Source organism: Leucoraja erinacea, chromosome 5 (assembly GCF_028641065.1).
Source record: "Leucoraja erinacea ecotype New England chromosome 5, Leri_hhj_1, whole genome shotgun sequence".
NCBI lineage: Eukaryota > Metazoa > Chordata > Chondrichthyes > Rajiformes > Rajidae > Leucoraja > Leucoraja erinaceus.
This window is the reverse complement of record NC_073381.1, coordinates 789,538-801,896: the sequence shown is the minus strand read 5'-3', so window position 1 is coordinate 801,896 and position 12,359 is coordinate 789,538. Positions and strand designations below refer to the sequence as shown.

Below are 12,359 nucleotides of genomic sequence, written 5' to 3'. Positions count from 1 at the left end.
TGATTATTTTTCTCCAGAGATACTGCCTGACCCGCTGAATTACTCCTGCACTTTGTGACTATCTCCGCTACAACCCAGCATATGCAGTTCCTTTCTATACACTAATAAGTAGAATTGCTGCTTTGTGCGGAGAATGTATAATTATTGAGGTATCACCTTGTTATCCATTGCTGGGCAGATTCTTGCCTGGGTCATCTTCATCCTACACAGTTCTGTCACAGAAGAAAATCTGCCACAGACTCAGCATTGTCGACGTGGTCTTGGGAGTCATAGTCATACACCATGGAAGCAGACCCTTCGGCCCGACACGTCCATGCCAACTATACTAATCCCATTTGCTCGCAATCGTCCCCTATCCTCCTAAACCTTTCCTATACATGTACAGTCTAAATGTCTTTTAAATATTATTGTTCCTGACTAACACCTCTGACAGCTCATTCCATATCCCCTCCATTTTCTGTGTGAAAATGTTTTCCATATTAAATCTTTTCTGTCTTGCCTTAAACCTATGCCCTCTCAGTTTTGTTTGCCCTATACTGGAAAAAAAGGCTTTTTAGTTGCCCTTAAAAACTGCCCTCATGATTTTGTACCACTCTATAATATCACCCCTCAGCCCTGTGGTGCAAGAATAAAGTCCTAGCCTGACCAACCTCTAACTTTAGCCCAGGCCCTCAAGTCCTGGGCAACATCCTTGTAAATATGGCCTTCCCTCGTTAACCTTCCGGAGTTAAAAAAACATACTATCTCGAATCTATCCAAATTGTAATGGCAATTTTAATCTTTTCCAATGTCCAACTTATGGTTGCCGTTACTACACTGGCAGGGAGAAGTGGAATTTAAGCCGTCGATGATAAAAACAAATCTTCCAGTCGTTATTTCCAGTTATTGATTCGTTATTGAAGTTGTTGAAAAATACAAAGAAGTGAACATAAAAGATCCTCTTTATTCATATACAAATTGTAGCTTTCCGTTCTTACTATCTGAACTGGTAAAAACTGTGTCTTCTGTCCCGTGCCGGCTCCCGTCTGATCTGACCACTCCCTATCGTTTCGCTAGCCTCATCCGATGTATGTCACACCCATCTACGTATCAAAATCCCACCCCCAAACGTAAAAAATATTTCTGCAAGAAATATCTGGACAAAATAATAAAATATGCTAACAGTAACTATGCTAAAGAATGGCTCCTACACAAATGCTTATCCAAATCTATCCAAATGTCTACCCAAATGCTGTGTATCTTATCCATCATAATGCCATGAAATCGACATATGATTAACCAATATCGTTTTAACTTGAAGATGCTACACATATACTAAGCTGACAACACAATGAATATACAGACTGGAAAGCATTATGAATGTAAAGTTCTGTGCTGTTTTTATGCTGCCTCGGCAAGGCCACTAGCATAAGTTTCACCCCAGTCACTCCACCTCCCCTCTACCATCAGCAAGAGATACAGAAGTGTGAAAACACTCACCTCCCCTATACCCCGTGACTCTGCTCTTACTCCCCATCCCCTCATTTGTAACAAGGGCAGAGTCCCCCTTGTCCTCACCTTCCACCCCATCAGCCATCACATACACAAATAATCCTCCGACATTTTCGCCACCTCCAACGTGATTCCACCACTTGCCACATCTTCCTATCTCCTCCCCTGTCTGTTTTCCGCAGAGACCGCTCCCTCGGTAACTTCCTGGTCAACTCGTCCCTTCCCACCCGAACCACCCCATCTCCTCGCACTTTCCCTTGCAACCGCAGGAAATGATACACATGTTGCTTTGCCTCCCCTCTTGACTGCATTCAAGGACCCAAGCAGTCTTTCCAGGTGCGGCAGAGGTTCACCTGCACCTCCTCCAACCTCATCTATTCCATCCGCTGCTCTAGATGTCAGCTGCTCTACATCGGTGAGACCAAGTGTAGGCTTGGCGATCGCTTCGTCCAACACCTCCACTCGGTTCGCAATAACCAACCTGATCTCCCGGTAGCACAGCACTTCAACTCCCCCTCCCGTTCTGAATCTGACCTTTCTGTCCTGGGCCTCCTCCATGGCCAGTGAGGATCACCATAAATTGGAGGAGCAGCACCTCATATTTCGCTTGGGCAGTTTGCACCCCAGCGGTATGAACATTCACTTCTCTAATTTCAGGTAGTCCCTACTTTGTCCTCCCCTTCTCAGTGGTGGGATATTGGGGAAACGGGTTGCGTTGGGGGACCAGGCTTCCCGTGTGACTGGCACCCAACGGGTTCCACTTAGTCTAGTGTTCCTGTGGATTGGAGAGTAGTTAATGTTATCCCACTATTTAAGAAAGGCGGGAGAGAAAAACAGGGAATTATAGACCAGTTAGCCTGACATCGGTGGCGGGGAAGATGCTGGAGTCAATTATATAAGATGAAACCATGGGCAGAAATCCTGGGGGGCCGGGGGGACACGTCCCCCCCATGCTTTGAGAGGTGGGAGACAATCTCTCTCCCCCCCCCCCCCCCCCCCCTGTTTTTGTAATCCGGACTTTATCAGATGCTTTCTAAGGGCTGAATCGGCCCGTTCGCGGGGCTTAAAATCAAACTGCTGCATCGAGGAGATTGAGGGACCCGACGATGAAGCCCCCCCCCCCGGCCGATGAAATACCCCGCAAACGGGCCGATTCAAGCTCCACGATTTGGGGCGGACGAAGTCGCCGTTGCTGGAGTCGGTCACCAACCAGGTCAGCTCTCGATGTTACCTTCCACAGCGCCCACAGCCGAAGCCTCGCGTGTGTGTGCATGCGCGCACGCCAAGAAATTGTGTCCCTCGCATGTTTTGATAGCGATTTCCGTGCCTGGATGAAACAGCGGCACATTTGGATAGCAGTAACAGGGTCGGTCTGAGTCAGCATGGATTTACGAAGGGGAAATCAAGCTTGACTAATCTTCTGGAATTATTTGACGATGTAACTAGGAAAATGGACAAGGTAGAGCCAGTGATGTAGTGTACCTCGACTTTCAGAAAGCCTTTGATAAGGTCCCACATAGGAGATTAGTGGGCAAAATTAGGGCACATGGTATAGGGTACTGACATGGATAGTGACTACTGGGGTGCCGCAAGGCTTGGTGCTGGGACCGCAGCTATTTACAATATGCACTAATGATTTAGATGAAGGGATTAAAAGCAACATTAGCAAATTTGCAGATGACACAAAGCTGGGTGGCAGTGTGAACTCTGAGGAGGATGTTATGAGGATGCATGGTGACTTGGACAGGTTGGGTGAGTGGGCAGATGCATGGCAGATGCAGTTTGATGTGGATAAATGTAAGGTTATTCACTTTGGTACCAAAAACAGGAAGGCAGAATATTATCTGAATGGTGTCAAGCTGGGAAAAGGGGAAGTACAACGAGATCTGGGGGTCCTTGTTCGTCAGTCACTGAAAGTAAGCATTCAGGTATAGCAGGCAGTGAGGACAGCTAATGGCATGTTGGCCTTCATAACAAAAAGAGTTGAATATAAGAGCAAGGAGGTCCTTCTGCAGCTATACAGGACCCTAGTGCGACCACACCTGTAGTATTGTTTGCAATTTTGGTCTTCTAATTTGAAGAAGGACATTCGTGCTATTGAGGGAGTGGAGCGTAGGTTCACGAGGTTAATTCCTGGGATGGTGGGACTGTCATATATTGATAGAATGGAGCGTCTGGGCTTGCTTACACTGGAATTTAGAACGATGAGAAGGGATCTTATTGAAACATATAAGATTATTAAGGGATTGGACATGCTAGAGGCATGAAACATGTTCCCGATGTTGGTGGAGTCCAGAACCGGGAGACACAGATTAACAATAAGGGGTAGGCCATTTAGAACAGAGATGAGGAAAAACATTTTCACCCAGAGAGTTGTGAATGTAGAATTCTCTGCCTCAGAAGGCAATGGAGGCCAATTCTCTGGATGCTTTCAAGAGAGAGTTAGATAGAGCTCTTAAAGATAGCAGAGTCAAGAAATTATGGGGAGAAAGCAGGAGCAGGGTACTGATTGTGGATGAAGTAAATGGCGGGGCTGGCTCGAAGGGCTGAATGGCCTACTCCTGCACCTATTGTCTATATCCATTGAAGGTCCTCGTAAGCCAAAGCTCATTTAATTGAAGGCAATTATCAACCTGGTTCAAATCACCAGGCAGGAGACTGGGTGTGATGTTAATGGGCATGTTCTCAAATTGGCAGAATGTGGCTAGTGTCTTGTGAAGATCTGTGTTGTGCCAAACAGTTCAATATCAATAAAAGACCCAGAGAATGGAATACAAAGCAGTATTTCTCAATTTCACAATCCCAAAATTGGTGCAGCACAAAGAAATATAAATGGCAGGATACAATGTAACAGCTTTGTCATAAGGGTGCCTGCACTTCAATGGTTAAATGAACCAATTAAGTATTATTCTCTGGAATTGAGAAGGTAATGATTAAAAATAACTTTTTCAGCCTGTCAGGGAATCTACGACAAATGGATATAATTTAGAGGCTGGTCTTTCAGGAGTGAAGTTAGAATACAGTTAGTTCATAATTGGCAATTTCTGCTGGGTCCGTTTTAAATACAGGATTATAGCTCGAAGCATTTATGGATATGGGATAAAAATAAAGTATTTAGTCATGGAGAAACAAAAAATTCTTATTTCTGTTCGTATATTCCAATGCATAAAGTACACCACTAAACAAAAAACTGTTTTATTCAGATTATGAGGGGTGTAGGTAGGATAGATCAGAAAGAAAAAAAATCCTTTCGGCAAAGAGTTAAGAACCAGGGGCATAGATTTTGAGTAATCAGTAAAAGGAATAACAGGAGGTAAGGAAAAGTATTTTCATGCAACAAATGGGAGCAATCTGGAACTCCCTGCCTGGTAGAAGCAGAAACCTCTGGGTGTAAGGGCCATTGTCTGCAGTGTCTGGGTGTAAGAGCCATTGCCTGCAGTGATATGAGGCTAGTGCTGGAAGTTGATATTAAAAAGCACAGCGCTGTCAATCAGCATGGACTTGAGGGTCAACTGGCCTGTTTCATAACCTTTCTCAGATTCGATGATTGTTGGGAATGTTGTCTCAATCTTGCTTGACTGCTTCGGATCTCAGCAGCTTTCTTCTGGTGACCTTATACCACCCTTTATGGAGAATAAGCATATCATTCTTTTCTAAGAAGGGCCTTGACCCGAAATGTCACCCATTCCATCTCTCCAGAGGCGCTGCCTGTCCCGCTGAGTTACTCCAGCTTTTTGTGTCAAGTTTGAGGAAACGTATAATCTCTGAAACCTATTTTTCACTTGTCAACTGTTTGAAAATGGGTTGCTAACCACCGCGTTCAAAACCATAGTACTGCCACCACTGAACTCCCTATCTGCCCCAGGAATGAAGGGAGACAGCAATTTATACTGCATTTCAATGACAGCAGAAACTGTTGACAGACATCCACAAGAAATATATTAATGTAGTTTAGTTCAGAGATAAAACAACAATGTTGTCAGGACTCAAATGGTGAGAGATTGGGCAGGTACACAAAAATGCTGGAGAAACTCAGCGGGTGCAGCAGCGTCCATGGAGCGAAGGAAATAGGCAACGTTTCGGGCCAAAACCCTTCTTCAGACTGATGGGGGCGGGGAGAAGAAAGGAAAAAGGAGGAGGAGGAGCCCGAGGGCTGACGGATGGGAGGAGACAGCAAGGGCTAACAAAATTGGGAGAATTCAATGTTCATGCCCGCAGGATTCAGATTCCCCAGGCGGAATATGAGGTGCTGTTCCTCCAATTTGCGGTGTTGCTCGCTCAGGCCATGGAGGAGACCCAGGACAGAGAGGTCGGATGGGGAATGGGAGGGGGAGTTGAAGTGATGAGCCACCGGGAAGTCAGCTTGGTTATTGCGGACCAAGCAGAGGCGAAGTGATCGCCCAACCTCCGCTTGGTCTCACCGATGTAGATCAGCTGACATCTAGAGCATCGGATGCAGTAGATGAGGTTGGAGGAGATGCAGGTGAATCTCTGTCGCACCTGGAACGACTGCTTGGGTCCTTGAATGGAGTTGATAGGGGAGGTAAAGGGACAAGTGTTGCATCTCTTGCAGTTGCAACGGAAAGTGCCCGGGGAGGGGGTGGTATGGGAGGGAAGGGAAGAATTTAGAAGGGAGTTACGGAGGGAGCGGTCTTTGCGGAAGGCAGACATGGGGGGTGAGATGGGAAGATGTGGCGAGTGGTGGGGTCACGTTGGATGTGCCGAAACTGACGGAGGATTACCTGTTGTATGTGACGGCTGGTGGGGTGAAAGGTGCGGACTAGGGGGACTCTGCCCTTGTTGCGAGTGGGGGGATTGGGAGAGAGAGCAGTGTTGCGGGGTATTGAAGAGACCCTGGTGCGAGCCTCATCTATGGTGGAGGAGGGGTACCCCCGTTCACTGAAGAATGAAAAATGAGAGATTGGGCAGGCTCAGTGCTTATTCCTCTGAGCACAGGAGATAGAGGGATGACTGAAATTGAGTTGTATAAAATCATGAACCTGAGGGGTAAGATCTTTCACGGACAGTGCTGTGCATATGGAACGAGCTTCCAGAGAAAGTGGTTGATCGTAATACCATTTAAAAGGCATTTGGACACGTACATAGATAGTAAACAAAATGTATAGGAAGGAACACAAAAAGCTGGAGTAACTCAGCGGGACAGGCAGCTTCTCTGGAGAGAAGGAATGGGTGACGTTTCAGGTTGGGACCTTCTTCCTCTCGACCCGAAACGCCACCCATTCCTTCTCTCCAGAGATGCTACTTGTCCCGCTGAGTTACTCCAGCTTTTTGTGTCTGTATTCGGTTTCAACTAGCATCTGCAGTTCCTTCCTACACATATAGATAGACACAAAATGCTAGAGTAACTCAGCAGTGATGCTGCATGTCCCACTGAGTTACTCCAGCATATTGTGTCTCACATAGATAGTAAAGCTTATGAGCCACATGTTGTCCTACAACTTTAGGCTGTGCACGTCATACGCAAGAAGAAGAGAAGTAAAGGTTATGAGCCACATGTGAGTAAATGGGACCAGTTTAAATGCAGTATAAATCAGCATGGATGATTTGGGCCAAAGCGCATGTTTCCGTGCTCTATTACTCTCTGATTCCATTAAAATCCAGTCCTAAGAATGATATGACCATTGTGTTCCAATCTTTGCAAACACATTAAAGAATCCAACCAATATAAAACCACTTTGGTTAACTACTTACCATCTTCCACAGCATTACGTAAAACGAAGACATTATCAGGAATAAGGTCTATCTCTTCCATTGCTTTACATTGATCTGTTGTTTCAGGGAAATTATCCAATACCCAACCCCCTTCCATCGGGTTGTCAGGGTTCTGCTGTTTTTTTTCTTCATGTACCTACAAAATAAATACATCACAACACCTCGAATGTCATCCTTGAAAGTGTGTTAGCTGTAGTTTAGTGGCAGTTCCTGCCACTCTCAGTTGAAAGAGCCATCCAGGCCCTTCTCTCACCATTTAAAAACAACCAGCTTTTCTAACTGTTTCCAGTAATAGGCAGATAGGGAAATGCAGGACAGAAACGACCCCTTTGATATACTGAGTCTACGCTGACCATCAACTATCCATTGATAGCAATCCTACACTGTCAAGATCAATTTGGGATAGACCAAGTGTTAGTCACTTGCACCCGGATAGCCTTCTTCTAGGGATGGTGTTCTGCCAGCAAAAAATTATTGATCTCCGTCAATGCTGCTTTTGAAAACCTCATTCTTTAGAAAGATATGGATATCTATCCATTGGCTCTTGTTCCTATGTGTAGGAAGGAACTGCAGATAAAATGTGGAGGGAGGAACTGCAGATGCTGGTTTAAACGAAGATAGAGACCAAAAGCTAGAGTTAATCAGCGGGTCAGGCAGCATCTCTGGAGCAAAGGAATAGGTGACAGCTGCTGAGAGGGTAGTCTTAGACTACAGGGTGATATCAATGTATTGGTCAAATGGGCTGTGATAGCAGCTTAATGGCATCCTATAGCATGGGCAACCAGTAATCCAAGTTTTTTTTTTTCTCTTCTTCTTCTTCCTCTTCCTCTTCTTCCTCCTCTTCTTCTTCCTCTTCCTCTTCTTCATCCTCTTCTTCTTCCTCTTCTTCCTCTTCTTCTTCCTCTTTTTCTTCCTCTTCCTCATCCTCTTCTTCTTCCTCCTCTTCCTCATCCTCTTCTTCCTCCTCTTCTTCCTCTTCCTCTTCCTCCTCTTCTTCCTCCTCTTCTTCTTCCTCTTCTTCTTCCTCCAACCCCAACCAAAAAGCTATTGACCAAGTGCTAGTCAAGTGATGGGGTTAATACAAATGTGTGCCCACTGGTCGGTGTGGATGTGATGGGCTGAATGACCTGTTCCCATGCTATATAACGTTATAACTAGACAAGTTTAATCGTAGCATATGAAAGTCGGTGGGGGCACTGCAAGCCGGTCGCCCTGCCAGCAGCGTGTCAGTTCTCTCTACTTTTTTTGTTTTTTAAGTATGTCCTAATGTGGGTTTTTAGTGTTTCTCTGTGTGTTTTGTGTGGGGGGTGGTGTGGGGGGGGTTGAGGGGGAAACCGCTTTGGTCGCCTCCTCCACCGAGAGGTGACTTTTTTCATGTCGTCTCCCCCGTGGCCTAACAGCAAGGATCGGGCGGCCTTTCCCAGAGACGCGCCCGGGGCTTCAGCGGCAGGGGCGCAGCGTGGACTCTCGCCGTGGAGTGGGCGAGCCCTCGCTGGGGCTCGCCAGAGGGGAGCGCTCCGTTTCGCTGGCCCGCGGCAGCCAGTAGCCTGAGGCCACGGTCTGCAGAGCTCCAGCTGGTGCGGCGTCCGCAGCCTGGGATCCCTCATCGGGGACCCAGGGGGAAGAAGAAGCTCCAAATGCCGGCCCACGGCCTACTTCTACCGCGGACCAGCGTGGACTTACCCTCAGGAGTGGGGTCCCTTGCCAGGGATCCCTGGAGAGGAGCTCCAGACCGCCGGCCCTGTTGTCTGCAGTGTATCTGGCTGCAGCAGGAACTTTAAATCTACGACCGCCGGCCTGCGGTCTACACCAACCTGAAGCCACGGTCTCTGGTGGGGAAGAGCCGATTCTGGACTTACCTGGACTTTTTACCTTGTCCTTTTACCATCTGGACGCCCGCAGCGACGGCTGCGGAGGGTTGAGGTCCCGACCATGGGGGAAAAAGGAGGAGGACTGGCCAATTTTTGTGCCTTCCACCACAGTGATGAATGCTGTGGTGGATGGTTGTGTTAAATATTTAGTGTGTTTGTGGGTTCTTTATCATTGTACCGCTGCTGGCAAATTCATTTCACTTGCACTTTATGTGCAATGTGACGAATAAAACCGTATTGTATTGTATTGTATTGTATTGTAATGCATTATGTGCTGGAATTTCTAGCCCGAGTCATTAAAGACCAAACATTTCCATACACGAAGGAAGCACTGCTCATTCCTTCCAAAAGGATTTTTATGTTTCAATGAAATATACTATCTTTTCATCAAAATGCAGCCTTACCTCTGAAATAGCTTTCGCCAATGATTCCATGTAGATATCCATTGGCAGTTGTATTTGGGCATGTGATGCATTCTCAACAGCTTCATTTACAATAGCCTTTACTTCAGGGTGTTCCTCAGACACTTCGTCAACCACAAATTGTATAGCAGCTAAAGTACAAACAATTTATACATATTACTTTAGAAATTGAAACTACCTAAAATTACAATTCATTTTTTTATGCAAAAAAATGCTCTAAGTGTAAGATTCTTGAATATGTGGTATTTGGGTTCTGATGTGACTTTTACACTTTAAACTTTAGAGATACAGCTTTGAAACAGACTCTCCGGCCCATGGAGTCTGTACCGCTGCGATCACCCTGTACACTAGCACTATCCTAGTGACAATTTACAATTGAAAATTTACAATTGTAAATTGATAATTTATTTGAAAGTTTGGTGACATTAAAAGCCAATAATTATTGTCTTCCTTGAATCAATCTGCTGCTGTAGCTGATCATTGAAACAGGTTTATATTATTTCAATATATTATATATATTTCAATGCTGTTGTTCTCATTTGAGATTGGTTTCTAATTACATTTTTAGTTAAACTTATGCACAATTATCCAATAAATGGAAACACGAGCCAATAAAATAAAAGACTACTGAACAGTGCTGTGGGATATGGGGAAATGAGCCGCCCTAGTGCGGTTGGGGGCTATGGGTGAGTGGTAGAATATTGTGTAGGGGAAACAGGTTGCATTGCGGGAACAGGTGACTGGTGGAATATTGCATTGGGGGAACGGGTTGCATTGGGGGACCAGGCCTCCCGTGTTTCAGGGACCCAACGGGTCCCACTTGGTCTAGTATATATATTACTAAAACTCCCATCTTGTTTGTTTGCATGCATGTATGTGTGGATGTGCATGATATTCCAAAACCCCGTCAAAACGGGTACACGATAGTGCTACCATTTTTGGCCCACCTTACTCATCATTGTCCTGTAATGTACAAGAAACAAGTTTTGTTTGGATTGATGTTATATGTTGCAAGTTATTGACATTTTAAACTTTGCAAAAAAACACTTTTCAAATCACTTTTCCACTTGCCCTGCCCATCAGCCGCGTTCGTTGACGTTACAATGGGCTTACGAATCTCATTTACACACAGAGAGTTGTGAGTCTCTGGAATTCTCTGCCTCAGAGGGCGGTGGAGGCTGGCTCTCTGGATGCTTTCAAAATAGAGCTAGACAGAGCTCTTAAAGATAGCGGAGTCAAGGGATATGGCAAGAAGGCAGGAATGGGGTACTGATTGTGGATGATCAGCCATGCACATTTAATGGCAGTGCTGGTTCGAAGGTCAAATGGCCTACTCCTGTTCCTATTGTCTATTATCTTTATTACTAAAAGTCTGATCTTGACCTATTCTTGTTGTTCTGTATATTGATTTTAGAAGAAACTCTGCCACTTACGGCATTGATTTTTGGTCATCTTACTCAGAGTTCCCCTCTACTGCACAGGGCAAGAGGATTTTTCCCATCAATGAAAAATAAAAGAGTTATTAGTGTTTAAAAAATGTTGAGATTCAACATCTCAACATCTGAAGGCCACGCCCCTTCCGGAGGGGCTATAAAACCCGGAAGTGTTGAGTGCTTCAGTTAGTCTCTGCAAGATAGGGGAGCGAGATGGTCACGTCTCTCAGTCTGAGCTGTGAATAACACTGAACACATGTCAACTAAACTGTGAGTGTTTTACTGACCTGTCAGTGCCCTTAATGTGGTTTGAGAATATCGTTTGGAAATACTAAAGCTATGTTGCCTTTGGTTTGGAAATGCTAAAGCTGTGTTGCCTTTGGTTTGGAAATGCTAAAGCTGTGTTGCCTTTGGTTTGGAAATGCTAATGCTGTGTTGCCTAATTAAAGTTGCCTTGCCCAATTAAAGTTGCCTTGCCCAATTAAAGTTGCCTTGCCCAATTAAAGTTGCCTTGCCTAATTAGTTGCCTTGCCTAATTAAAGTTGCCTTTTTCTAATTAAAGTTGCCTTTTCTAATTAAAGTTGCCTTGCCTTCTATATAATTAAGTCTCATCTTGACCTAATCTTGGGGGAGGAATTATAAAACCCAAATGTCTGGGCGTGGCTCAGTCTTTGCAAGATGGAGGAGGGAGAGGTCAGGACTCGCTGTCTTTAGTGGCCTTGCACCCTGTTTGAAATGGTATGAAACTGCACTTGAATTTGGTGGCCTTGCACCCTGCTTGAAGTGGTAAGAAACTGCACTTGAATTTGGTGGCCTTGCACCCTGCTTGAAATGGCATTTCAAGGAATAGCCAGCCCACGAGCTGTGAGTGAGCTGCCAGTACAACAGCCTTGAGTGACTGAGCCACCAGCCCAAGAATGTATTCGGCCCACAATGTCCATACAAGCCCTCTGTAAACTAGTCCCTTCAGCCCAAAAGGCTCCAGAAAGCACCCCCCCCCTCCACTGGCCACCAATATTGGAATATTGGACCCCCATCGGGTCCCACTTAGGCTAGTATTATCTATTTACATTAAAAAATCGTGATTTTCAAAGAAAATTAGTGTTAATCAAATTCTTCCGTTTTCATTAACTGCTAACATTGTGTTTAAGTTATTATCACAATTATCATTGGGGGAGGGGGGGTGGGATAGGGGGCACTTGCATTTAAAAACAATCATCGCAATTTTCATTGTGGGGGGGTATACGAGGGAGGTGAGGAGTGGGGAGCAGGGAGATAGAGGGAGAGGAGGGGGTTAGGGAGTGGAGAGGGGGGAAGTGGGGGAGGTGAGGAGGGACAGTGGGTAAGGAGGGGGGATAGAGGGAAAAGAGGGGGGCAGCGGTAGAGGTAGGGAGTGGGGTATAGAGGGA

At 45.5% G+C, this 12,359-nt stretch overlaps 1 protein-coding gene across 5 annotated transcripts in view; it reads right to left on the bottom strand.

Annotated features, from left to right (window-relative positions):
• ak9 (adenylate kinase 9) overlaps positions 1-12,359 on the bottom strand; it is a 162,514-nt gene that overhangs the window by 89,697 nt on the left and 60,458 nt on the right. For all 5 annotated transcript variants that reach the window (XR_008723418.1, XM_055634956.1, XM_055634957.1 and 2 more), the window contains 2 exons: positions 9,500-9,648; positions 7,204-7,360 (listed from right to left, as the gene is read on the bottom strand). Coding sequence is in view for 4 of the 5 variants with exons in the window: in XM_055634956.1 (XP_055490931.1) it covers positions 7,204-7,360; positions 9,500-9,648 (306 nt within the window). In the remaining variant the exon portion in view is untranslated. The remainder of the gene's footprint in view (positions 1-7,203; positions 7,361-9,499; positions 9,649-12,359) is intronic.